Raw genomic sequence first — 13,229 nt, 5'->3', positions numbered from 1 at the left:
CTAAAAGTTTTTGGGCATTTTCACAATTTTTAGCAATTGCTCGCATTGATATTACACATTATATTATTGATATACAAGGCCTCTTTAATTTTAATCTTATTAGGAAAATTGAGAGAGAAGACAGTTTCCATGGAGATCGCTATTTATGCTCAATTTCAAGCAAATTCACCAATAAAATTGACAAAAAACTTTTTTACCGTTTCTGTTATATCAAACACTTATTTTGGTACAAAAATCTGGAAAAGGTATCAATAAATGCATTTGCAGTTATTTATAGGAGACATTCAAATGTATAATCATGTTGACTTTGAAGCAGCCACCATGTACAGAACAAAAGTTAAAAGAGTAGAGGTAGAATTTATTGATTGACCCTCGCAATTTTGATGTGCATCACCTTGTCGGCCTCCAAGTCCTCATATCTTGGAACCCCGCATCGGAATATGACCTTGCAAGATTCAGGTAAGCAGCCACGGATATAAACAACTTGGGATCCACATCTCTGGGTTTAGTTGGACCTGAAGTGCAAATTAGATGGTGATAAATTGAAATATATCATGAGAAAAAATAATTTGCACTAGTACAGGTCTTTGGAAGAATGTCTATCGGAATTGCGGTATTCTAAGTCGGTGTTTTGTCCGTTTATGTTTCGCAAATTGTGTGCACAGAACAATATTTTTTGGATTTTATATATCACTCTCCTGTGACGGAGCAAGGACGTGTTTTAGTAAATATTGAAGATTCTGCACGACGAAATGAGCGCGCGGACAACGTAGAAAGTGCAAACAATTTGTCTGTTTTTCTAATATATTAAAGACAGTCAAGAATATTGAATATACGAAGACAAGTCCATCTATTAATTTGTTGCATTTTATTTGTCAGATTTCATTCTCACCTGTTAGGAAGCTAACAATTAATCCGATAAAAATACAAGTACACCAACCAATGACAGGGTAATATCTATACGACACGGTGTAAAGTTTGGTTACAGCCGGCCTGGAAGAAAATGGAAATAAGTGTGATAATTTCTTTAATTTAAGAGATTGGCTGATCATTTCCGACAAGTTTCTGTTGCCACCAAAGAAGCTACCTCCAGAAAGCAGCTATACTAGGAGCTGCTGTACATGTTAAGCCATAACAATATGGATTTCCTGCTACGAATTCACTCCAATCATTATTTTATACATAATACAAATGATCTGACATAAAATGATAACATAAATAAGACCTTACCATGGTTCTGGGGTTGTCATTATTTGAGTTCCTTGCACTATCGTAGTCATTGCAGCTGTTGTCATATTAAAATCACACCCATCTGTAGTCAGTGGTGGCTTATAATGAGTGGGTGGCCAAATGATTCCTCCTATACCTATCCAACATGTAAATGTCAAGCCACAAATGATTCCACTCACAGCACCCTACAATAAGTTGAGAGGATATTATCTTCTTTAATACAGGGTGGGTAAAAAAGTGCAGTAAGGCAAAGAATCGATATTTACGTAAGAACTAAGTTGAACTTTCCTATTGTTGAAAGTTTCTATAAATGCCACATCCAATATTCACCTTTTGTGAAACATTGGAGTGAATCGCACCTACCGTTTAATTTGTATGAGTATTTTTTGCTGCGATGCCCAATTGAATTTTCTTGTCCACGAAGCACCATTGTTTTGAATGTGAGCACACAATGCCCTAAATCTGAAACTGACTTTAACTGACTTCAATCCTTTTTTCTGTTCAAACAAACTTTCTAAAATTACTTTAGTCGTTCTTACCTCACCCGACTCCAACTCTAGTTTTTCTATTCGCAATACCAACTTACTGGATATTTTGTCATTCTCTCCAATTCAATTTGCACGCAGTTTCCTTTAGACATTTGGAAAAATACCAACAAATAACGTTTCGTCCATTTAAACAAGACCAGGGGCAATAACATTTTGGGTCTGTTGGGCGCTCTATTCTACTTCAGTTCTTTTTATGTTAAAAAATGGCAGTTGTTCCAAATCTACCTTACACAGAGTGTGCTGATATTTAAAATTTAGATGTTTCGTGGACCAACATTAAAATTGGCTATCGCTGAAAAATGTGTCATAAAAACAGATCGGAAAATGCTAATTGCTTCATATTTTCACACATGGTCACTATGGATATATGATTCATATAAAAACCTAAAAGTTCAACCTGGATCTAAAATAAAAATGGAATTTGTGCCATATTGCATTTTTTTTACTTAGATAAATCTGTAGGTTCTTCAATCTTAAAAAGTTGATAAATAACAATGACTTTGCAAAATAGTACTCTATGTAAAAACAAAGGGCATTTAAAAAAGTAATGTGAATATGTGAAATTTAAAACACGTCGTTATTTATGAAATATATACTGTAATTATGAGTCTACGGGCACTTATATAAAGAAACTAATGGCTGTCTTACTTTCCAATTGGCCCATGGGAAGAACATTCCTAAGCTGAATATGCCAAGGAGTGGTCCACCTATCATGCCGAACAGACTTATAGTAATCTGAAAAAATTAACAGAAAATATAAAAATGAAAATAACACACACATTCTTAGGAGAATCTCATCCGTAGTACGATAAGTAAGCCAAATTCTAATTTTTTAAAAGTAAATATTAAATCACTTTTATTCAATATAGAATAACACATAACTCAGTGCCCCAGAATGATGGTGGCATATGCAAGACACACAAAATACAAAACATACATTATACAGGGTGTCTCTGAAAGAACTATACCACAGGAACTACCCAACAAACACAAAAACGTTTTTAAAATGTTTTAAATAAGTTATATTTTGGGTTTTGGTTTAGGTAAAAACGTTAAAATGTCAGGGTTATATAAAGGTCATGAAATCGTTTTAAAACGTTTTGTATGAAAACACACTACAACAATATTTTTAAAATGTTTTCGAAATGTCATTGTAAACTATTTTTGCAAACATTTTTGGCCAAATATTTTGTCAACACTTAAGTAACATTATGTTAAAATATTTTCACCAGCAAACACAGAGATGTTCTTAAAATGTTTTTTACAAAACGTTTTAATAACATTTAAATGTCGGGTTATATAAAGGTCGTGAAAACATTTTAAAAACGTTATTGTAAATATTTTAGGCAAACATTTTTTGCAAAATATTTTTCAACCCCAAAATAAGATTCTGTTTAGAATGATTTGTACCAAGTTTTCAAAAATGTTTTTGGAATGTTATTAAAACGTTTTTATACCCTTTATATAGCCCGACATTTAAATGTTTTCTGTAAAACATTTGTGTTTGCTGTAAATGTTATTTAATGTTATGAAAACGTTTTATACCATTAATGTACCCTTTATATAACCCAACATTTAAACGTTTTCTGTCAACCTTTTATAACCTTTTGCGAATGATGTCGAAAACGTTTTGTGTTTGCTGGGTAATATTTTGGTAAAGTACATTTTGATGCTCGAATCAATTTCTCCGAATAGTTTATGTATTGGTAGCTTCCATATACTTTTTACATTTTGAAATTTGACCACTTCGTTCTTAAGATGTAAGAAATATACGAAAATAACTCATTTTCAAATACTGAATAATTTCAGTGATTAAACATAATGGTTTTGACAATATAATTGAGAATATTTGTATGTCTCCATGTGAGCCGACCTTGTTCATGGAACTTTTTGCGATGGCTAAGTACGTGATGGATGGTATCGCGGTTCCCTGTAAGCTCTGCATTTATCAGGGGCTGCTTTGTCCGGCCCATCTTTTACGATTGGTCTTATTATTCATTGAGTCAACAAGGGTATTTACCAAAACTTTAACTTTAACATAGCTTCTAGAGCAAGAAGATAAAAACGTCCATGGACAGTTTTTTGCGAGTTCAACATAATTGTTTTGAACTTGATCCTTGTAATAGGTTTGTGCAGTTTTTTAAAAACTGTAAATGGTACCTTGAGAATAAATATAATCAGCAAGAATAAAGAGTCTTTATTTGACAAGTAAAATTAATGTAAATTACCGTTAAAACAGATCCACCCAAGAGAGATACAACGTAGGTGAGGAATATAGCAAAAAGCCCATACAGTAAAACTGCAAATGATAAAAGTGAGTTTAGTGTGAACTGAAACACGAACTTCGAATGATAACACAACTCTTATTACAACCAAATATGATATAAAACTTGTGAGCATACTATGAGTAGATTTGATAAATGCGTTTTGTTTAAAGTTTGCCTGGATCTTGATTTTGGAATGGCACATACTGCAGTTACTGTCCGTTTTCCTATACACAATACACAGTGCTCTCACCATTGACGCGTGACCTCTACAAATGATGTATGTTGGAAGAATGGACACTTCCCTAGTTAACATCACTGTGTGAAAAATAACCAGCCAATATTTAATTTATTCTCCCAAACTTCTAGCAAATATGTTTCTCTAACATGACCTAAAATTACAGCTAGGTTAGATGTTCAGAAATGGTCGCACTTTTGTAAAATATGAGTGAGGACAAAGCATAGCTAGCTCATAGCTAGCCAACTCCCCGTGTTAATTGAATGGAGATTTGACCGAAAATATTGAGCTATATTGGTAACGGACCGCTCCGTTCTGAAGGATGCCACAAAAAAACGGTACAAGCTATATTTAAACTATTCTAAATAGGTTCTAGAAAATATAGTTTTGTAACATGTCCTAAATGTTTAGCTAATTTAAATGTTTGGAGAGGGTCGCACTTTTGTGTTTTAGGAAGGATATGTAAACGACAGATAACACCAAAAATATGAAGAAATTATTTCCAAACCGTGTTAAGTCAACAATCATTATGTTGCTCATTTTGAAGAATGCTGGTTAACAAAAAGCAGGTCTTTGTCTCATTTCGTGAACAAAGGTACACATACCATTGTTTCCTTTCGTTTCCTTTATAATCGGTTACCCAACTGAAGCTATAATACCAGCTTTATTGCGATGTCGCACATTGAAAACAGACACTTGTGCACAACCAGAGAAGATTTAATCAGTTGAGCTGCTTCAATGAGTGTTATCTTGGTTTAATAGCTTTTAATGGGGTTTAAGTCCTGCAAAGGTCGAAATGAATTCTACTGTAGACATGACTGCATCATGACTAATTTAAAATAGCAAGAATTATTCAAAATACACTCGAAATAAACAGCGCGAACTTTTGAAATGATAGTTTTCGAATTAAATGCAAAAATTACATATGAAGTGACAATGATTTCGACCTTCTCTTACCTACACCTTTACTGATCCATGTCATACGATTCTCGGACAAGTTTTTCCAAATTGACTTCACAAAATCCTCTGTTGTGACAGCTGCCAATGCATTTAATCCCGACGAAACTGTACTGTTTAATTCACATTATAGGAGAACAATCAATTACAAACGTTTTCCATTAGCAATTTTAAGTGTTTAGTACATTGCATTTTTACATTACATACCTGAGAGCACCACTAAATACTGCCGAGGTGAAGAGACCAGGAAGACCAGGAAAATCACGGAATAAATCCAAAGTAAAATAAGCTATCAACTGAAAGTAAATGTGAGATTACAAGTAAATGTTTCAATTTCACGCATTCAAAACAAATAAATCACAAACAATAATTACCCGTGGTCAATATTCTCATATTACAGACTTGACATTTAATATGGAATATTTTTTCGCAAAATTCAAGATTGGTCTCGATGGAGTCTGCATAAACCGCACGGGCTAAAAATTAATTGGGGTGTGTCGGGAGATGGTGTAAAATAGTTGTTTGATAGAAAATGTGCTCTCCATAAGTTTACATTATGGTGCTCTTAATGTAGTGAATTAGCCTAAAATGGCGGATTTAGGGAGGCTGAATTTAAGCTTTGTAGGGGACACAATTTTGGACTTTATGCAACATTGTGCTGTTATTATCAATTTTATAAGGGTTTGAGGTGATATTTCTTAAACTTCGTCAGCAATTGGCATTCATCACAGTTGAAATACACTTGTAATGTTCCAATTTTTTGAACATGGGAAGGGCTCTTCAAATTGGCACGTACTCAGAAAGTTTGAATGGCCCCCTGGGGTCAAATTTTTTGAACCTACTGTACAAAACATCTCCAATGAACTCACGCTGTTCTTTGTGTACAGTAAGTTTATTACACTTGGCCTCTGGGGACCATTCAAACTTTCTGAGTGCGTACCACTTTTAAGAGGCATATTTTCTAAAGCTCCTCCCACATTCAAAACTGGTAAATTATTAGTGCATTTCAGTTCTGACGAAGACTTATTGGTATTTAAGTTCAGTAAATATCGCCTCAAAGCTCAATAAATTTGATAATATCAGAATAATGTTGCTCAAGTTCACAAATCTTACCCCCACAAAAATCAGTCTCCTTAAACCCGCCATTTTAGGCTAATTCACTACATTATGAGCGCCATAATATAAACTAATGGAAAGAACATTTTCTGTCAAACAATTATTTTACACCATCTCCCGACACACCCCAATCAATATTTAGCGCGTGCGGTTTATGCAGACCCCTTTCAGACCAGTCTTGGAATTTTGCGACAAAATATTCCATATTAAATGTCAAGTATGTATATAAAAAACATTGATCTTGCACATTTTCCAAAGGTATAGGGTGACATTTATTGATGAATACCCTTCGTACTTTGTGTTATGAGGTTAGGGTAACGGGTTAGAATTGTGATTAGGAATTTAGAGTTAGGATTTTTGGCTAAAATGTGTGCAAATGTATGGGCGCGAAAGGTATTATAAAAATATTCTCATCTTGGTCACTATAGTCATATCACACCTACACATCCACCGCTATACATTACATCCAAAATCACACTAGACTACTCTATAGTCCTATTGTTTATCCTTCTTCTAAAGTATTGTTTCTAAATATGTATCATGTCAGTCCCATTACTAAGGTGCTTACCAATTATATAATCGGTATATAAAACAAATATCGACTAATCTATATTTGGGGCACGGTTAAAATAGTGATCTCAATGTCAGGACCCTCGGCACAAGGGACCTGACTGCCCAAACATCCCCACAGACGCAACATGATTACCTGATCACTTTGTGATACTTATCCTAATGATAAGGGATCGCAATCTTTGTAATACGCGCCCCATCCCCGCACACATATACATCCACACACACACACAAACACCCCCAACGCAACATGTTTACCTGATCACTATTCGACACTTTACCCAAAGACAATGGATCGCAATCTTTGTAATACGCATACATTGTCAACCCAGATAAGCAGGCTAGAGACAAAACGGTGACCATACCACACATTCCTAAAAACAAGGCCCTGTGAAATAAGCACATCCATAGATGGTCAGATTGGTGACGTATATACATGATTTCATTACAGCACAGGCTTTAGTACAATGAATAAAGCAATGATCGCCTCAAAAAGTTACAAGAGCGCCATAGTTATAAAGATGGACCACTAAACTTTGATTGTTACATTAAAGGTAACACGCATCTTAATAGTAGTGTTATTTGTAGTTTGAGGAATCATTATCCAAATCAAGCGCATTTATGCCTGGAGTGCGCACCGTATTACGTAGTACCTATTACCGTAGTACTTGCTTAATACGAGAACAATTCGGACCAATTAAACAGTAAAATGAAAGATTAGTAGTGTCATGAATCCTTTTCAGTCGGATTGGGAGTAAAGTGTCGGGAACAATATAAAAACATGACATCATGACTTTTATGGAAGCGGCGCTAATGATAAGAAATCATGTCCGTTTTAATCTAAGTCTTGCTCTCTGATTTCTACGAGATTCTGATCAAACCAGGTGTGAATCAAAGAATTTCGTCGTGAATACGTCGTGAAATAAGTATATTGGAATGTGTTGATTGCGTCATCAAATGCGTCGTAAGGCAAATGTTACGCGATCGACAGAATTATACACAGATTGGTGTAGCCATTTTCTCATTTGGGTGCTACCCTCAAAAGAGTCAACAATTATTTTTAGAAAATTATCAGGGAAGTTAAAAAAAAAAGTTGAAATCGCGTGGATTTACATCCCTTACCCCCATCACAGGAAAGTATCAACGCTTATCAATTCGTTGCTAATTGTAAATTATTTGGCCCAACAAAATATGATTAATTGCATAAAGTCCATATTTGAAGTGAGTAGTTTAAGGACTTACACTCGAGCCTTCTTTTGCGTTCCACAAGCTAGATATCTTTGCACCTGTGCTTGGTTAACGCCGTAAGTGTAACACCATTCTAAGGTTCCTCCTATTACAATAGTCCAGAAAGTGTGTCGTATGGTCGGGTCTGGATCAAAACTATATTAAAACAAGAAACGAACTTGTTGCGACGATTAGTGGAAAGCACAGTGCTCGCAAATAAAAACGGTATGTAGCTTACATTGACAAGTGATTGGTTTCTTGTTGCACTATTTATAAAGCATCGTTCGTGGAGTCAGGATAGCAAAATATATAGACGTAATCCATTTTTGGAATACAGGTCGCCATAATGAAGCCATGTGTTAGGAAATTAAAATTTCCTTTCTGCAACGAAACAAGCTCTGTTCTACCAAATTTCTGAAAACATTTGAAAGTAATAACAGCACAAATATACGGTGTTTTATCGGCTAAAAGGAAGCTGCACAGCAGAATAATTATTGCTTTAATTTTTCTTCTATTAATTTTTTAGGGCGGACGTCCCCGCATGGATAAATTTAAGGGTGGGTTGGGGTGGCATATCCCCCGTCCCCCACTTGTAAATTTAAAAACAATCCCCAAAACCCCACCCCGACCGACTGACCTATATAAAGAGTCCCTCAGCCCGTAGAACGGGTTTTATTTTTTTTGTCGCCTAAGTTGGGCAACAGGAGAACAGTGATATAAAGTACATGTAAAACATATTGTGCAGATTTAAATACATATCTGGATTCTGCATGCGAATGTGATATTGCATGTCATGTATTTCTAAGGGATCTTATTTTAAAATTCAATGTATGCAAAATTTGGTGTCTGCTTGCATGCCTTTACTGCCCGTGTGAAATAAAACTAATGTGCACGGTCTGTGACTTTATTCGCGATCTCATCTCTGTCTGCGTCTTTCTATCACATACACTCTATTCAATTCCCTTACTGTATCTACCTCTCTCAATATCTCTCCGATTATGCTATTGTTGAAAGCATATTAGGAAACGTGCGAACTTACTTCCAGAAATCAATTCGACCACCTTCTTCACACAATTTCCACATAACATCCATACCACCAAGACGCCTACAACCTTCAATTATTACGGCCAACAAACCTGATATCATTATAAACATTTGAAATACGTCTGTCCACAGTACAGCTTTCATGCCTCCCTGAAATGTAGCAAGAATCGCAATATTCTAGTCCTCAATTTGCCAAATTACAAATTCATTTTTTTATTGGTCAGATAAATTTGCTCACCGACAGTAATATTTTGGCGGTCAAATTAAAAAAAAGCAGAATAAATAAAATAAAACAATAGCAACTTTATGCCTATATAGTGTCCAGTTTGTGGTACTAGAAAAAATACATATATTTGTCGTGTCTCCTATTTAATTGATTAAGCCTTTACTTTGAATAAGTTCCAGAATATATATATAGTAGATAAATTATTATCTTTTATTTGCTTACCAATCAATAGAAAGTACAATCGTGGAGATGTTGAAAATGGAAATCAGAAATCATTTGATCCCAACAAACAGAAGTACTTACGATAGTTGTATAGAAGGTACACACAAGTACAGTTGCTAACACAGAACCCCACAAATTGATTCCTGTGACTTGATTTAAGGCTAGAGCTGGTGCGTAGATCACAATACCCATGTAAAGAAACTGAAAAAAAAATTCAGTTAGATTTATTGGTTTAGTTTGGTGATGATTGCAATTCAGGTTACCTCACTGATTTAAAGTACAGAATGTCTGTTAGTTCATTAAAAAACACGAACAATAAGACAATAGAGACATATAGCAGAAGCAGTTTCCCCCTAATTTACTGGTCTTCCACATGATAACTATGTATACAGGAGTTTGAAATAAGTACCATAATTCTTTCTTTGGAGTCTTCAACATACCAAAGCAACTCTTATTGGAAAATCGGCCGACGGGTAATTTATGAAATCGCGGCTGCAAAATAAGTGCTTGAGCTATAATGCAACATCAATATTCAAGCTTATTTACATAAATTCCCATGACCTTACACAGGGATCATGCTTAAATATAAAACTATAGAGTTTTGTTATTGACATGCGCCATCAATTTTGTACGTGTGATCAATATTTCTAGGCACAAATTTACAGCAAAAATTAAAAAAGATTCCCAATCCCTTAGAACATTTGCTTGATCGTGTTTCTAACTTTTGAGTTACGATAAGGAATGTTACGATAAGATGAAATATTCAAATAACAAACCATTTGAAACATAAATGCCAGCACAGCGCAGAACCGAGCTGCCTTGTTGAAGCGTAGCTCCAGGTACTGCAGGAACGAGAATAATGAAGCAAAACATAGACAAAATCAAATTCAATACATTACTCCCATGATTTATACATACACAATTGTTTACTAAATCTTAAAAGCCGAACTCTAACATACTGAATATGTTATCATTAACTGTTTATGAATAATTGATTAGTCTTATTGCTATGTAGTACTTTATATTACGGTATTTGCAAATTGGCCCTTTTACAACCAAACGAGAAAAAAGGATACTAACACTTACATTTGTTTCATTGTTCTTTTTTTGTTAATGTCAAGCATATCTAGGCATTAACAGCTGAAATCTAGAAGATAACGCTGACGAAACTTCGGCCAGGCACAAGTGACCTGGTGAACGAAGGGGGTCGCCGTAGATAGCTGACGGGGGAAATTTTACAGGACAGGCAAGTGTAGCCAGCAATCGGGCTTGTTACCCTGATCGGAAACGATTGTCACGAGGTCTTTAATCATGGGTCATCAGGGGGGGGGGGGGGGGAACCCGGGACCTCTCGCACCAAAGCCAAAGACCTTAACCAGTGTGCCACGCTGCTCCCTGACATATACAAACATATGCCAACGCAGACGCATGGTGCCATAATTGAATGTGTTATTAATTTGCATGGTTTTCTTTAACAAACAAGATATGAACCTAGGTAACATAATCGAAAATTACATACACGTAGATGTAGATGTACATTGGTGAGTTACTCCTCTTGTTCGTTTATGCTAATGCTTACAACTTCGCTTCTGAGTGGCCCCGAGATGCATGTATATTTGTATTCTTAAACACTTGAGAACGTTCCTGCTATCTTATTGGTTCTTACCCGTGTGATATGACACGATATCACACGGGTCAGCGCGTGTGCAACGACGCGATACGCGTACTCGCTATTTGAACCTATCGGAGGCGCACTGCACCAACAGGACTGATCGATTTTAAGCCCTAGGTAATTCCTTGTAAAATGTAGAATTTAACTTTATTAAAATTTGTAATACTTTTTTGTTTGTTTTGGCGTAAATAATGATGTCGCCCGTGTTATATGAGACGATAGATGCACTCCAACGGCTAAAAACAATACCTTTATTCTCTAATTATTCCTGAAACTTGACAGGTGAGTGTGTGCGTAATTTGAGCTGGACTTGTGTTCGTTCTTTAGGTCTGTTTATGTTTGCGGGTGGTTAGGTCGGGTGTGTGGTAGGTGTGTGTATATACGTACCTCATTTGCGCTCGTCATTTCAAAGCGAAAAAATATAGGCATGGTGAACCGTGCCACTAACAGCCCAGCGAAAACAAATGTCAATGCAGACCACCAATGCATGGTGCCATAATTGTACATTTCCGCTGGTGTTCCCAAAACTGTAATTGCAGAAATGAAGCTTGCTACCAAAGACACGGCAACCGGTATAGGGTTCATGTTTCTGTCTGCAAGTAAGAATTCTTTAGTAGTTTTTTGTTTTCCTCCCGCAAAGGCATGGTAAATTCCTATTAATACGGAGACACCAAACATGCAACCAAAGACAACGTAGTCTATAGTCCCGAAAGTTCCTACAGTATCCGACATGGTGTTCGGATGCAGAGCAGATTAACGTTGTAATTTCAACTCAATTTTATCTGTAATATACAAAATGTTCAATTGTTCGCCTACTACAATAATTTATTAAATCTGGCTCGACGACCTCTTTGAAATGCACCAAAGCTTAAAATAATAATAAGGTTTAGATTCCAAGCAGTCGGAAACTGCATAAGGCGTATTTTGGTCATGTACAAAGTTTATTTACCATAATAGTAGTTTTATCAATCGGTAAACATTGGTTTTGAGTAACAAGTAGAATCATATACTAGACTGGTACTTTTTTTGAAAAATCGAGTTCCATTATAGTAAGTTTGTGTAAGAGCGGGAAACTATTTTTTGTATGTTAAATTGGGTATGCTGAATTCGAATCGGCTGTCTGCCACGCAAAATTTTGAGACCGTGACCTTCAAAAAGGCCCCAAACTGCGTCATCATCCTGATATATTCGTGTTAGAAATCGCCATGATAGTAAGCCGAATCCACTAGTTCGTCAACAGCCACGCACGGCGAGTGATGATTCACCATGGCAGCGAAATTACAGCGGTTTGAATCCTCTAAGATCTGGAGAAAAGGCGCTATATAAATCCAAATTTAATTAATTAAATTTAAATAAAAGTTTGCTTAGTTACTGTTTTTAGATATCAATTGCTAAAATTGTGATCAGCTGTCATTGCCATCCTCCTGTGCCTTTTTTTTATAGTGTTCACTGATCTAGAGCTGTCGAACACATCGCCGATCCTACTTGCTTTTACCTGTTATACAAGGTGTCCCAGAATGATTTATACCGTGTTTGAAAAAAAAATATTTAAAATATATAGTCAACAGTGTATCCAATTTTAATATGTGCAATATAATGACAGACATGTCTCCTATTTATTCTGTGACTTTCATATAAATAGCTTGATTCGTTTTGGCTTGACATTGATATTACTGAAAATGGTTGAAAACGGTGTGTGTAATTTACAGTGCAAAGGCATCATACCACATGGATCCTTTATCATCATCGTCCAGCCGTACTGTGCAATATATTGCAGAAATCCTACATTCTTTTATAGGAAATGCATCAAATTTGGCACAGATGTAGAGCTTACAATGATGAATAATTCTTGATATGGGATTAAGTGAAACATTCCAATATGACTTCAGATATTTAGGGTGAAAAACATTGTTTT

At 35.6% G+C, this 13,229-nt stretch overlaps 1 protein-coding gene across 1 annotated transcript; it reads right to left on the bottom strand.

Annotated features, from left to right (window-relative positions):
• Positions 1–390: 390 nt before the first annotated feature.
• LOC140166646 (sodium-coupled monocarboxylate transporter 1-like) lies at positions 391–12,046 on the bottom strand. Its single transcript, XM_072190144.1, has 13 exons — positions 11,702–12,046; positions 10,419–10,484; positions 9,724–9,843; positions 9,190–9,344; positions 8,166–8,306; positions 7,182–7,311; positions 5,445–5,533; positions 5,238–5,350; positions 4,007–4,077; positions 2,427–2,513; positions 1,231–1,415; positions 893–993; positions 391–515 (listed from the first exon to the last, which is right to left on the bottom strand). Exons 1-13 carry the CDS (start codon positions 12,044–12,046, stop codon positions 391–393), a joined length of 1,728 nt encoding a protein of 575 aa, XP_072046245.1.
• Positions 12,047–13,229: the final 1,183 nt, after the last annotated feature.

Source organism: Amphiura filiformis, chromosome 12, assembly GCF_039555335.1.
Source record: "Amphiura filiformis chromosome 12, Afil_fr2py, whole genome shotgun sequence".
Taxonomy (NCBI): domain Eukaryota; kingdom Metazoa; phylum Echinodermata; class Ophiuroidea; order Amphilepidida; family Amphiuridae; genus Amphiura; species Amphiura filiformis.
This window is presented reverse-complemented; position numbering and strand designations above follow the sequence as displayed.

What these genes read in the sequence shown, in the direction of transcription:
- LOC140166646 (XM_072190144.1), bottom strand. Translation starts at nt 12,046, where the DNA reads ATGTCGGATACTGTAGGAACTTTCGGGACTATAGACTACGTTGTCTTT. An exon ending in GTATTTAGTGGTGCTCTCAG is followed by an intron (nt 5,351 to 5,444) that starts GTATGTAATGTA and finishes TGAATTAAACAG; the next exon opens with TACAGTTTCGTCGGGATTAA. An exon ending in ATGACAACCCCAGAACCATG is followed by an intron (nt 994 to 1,230) that starts GTAAGGTCTTAT and finishes ATTTTCTTCCAG; the next exon opens with GCCGGCTGTAACCAAACTTT.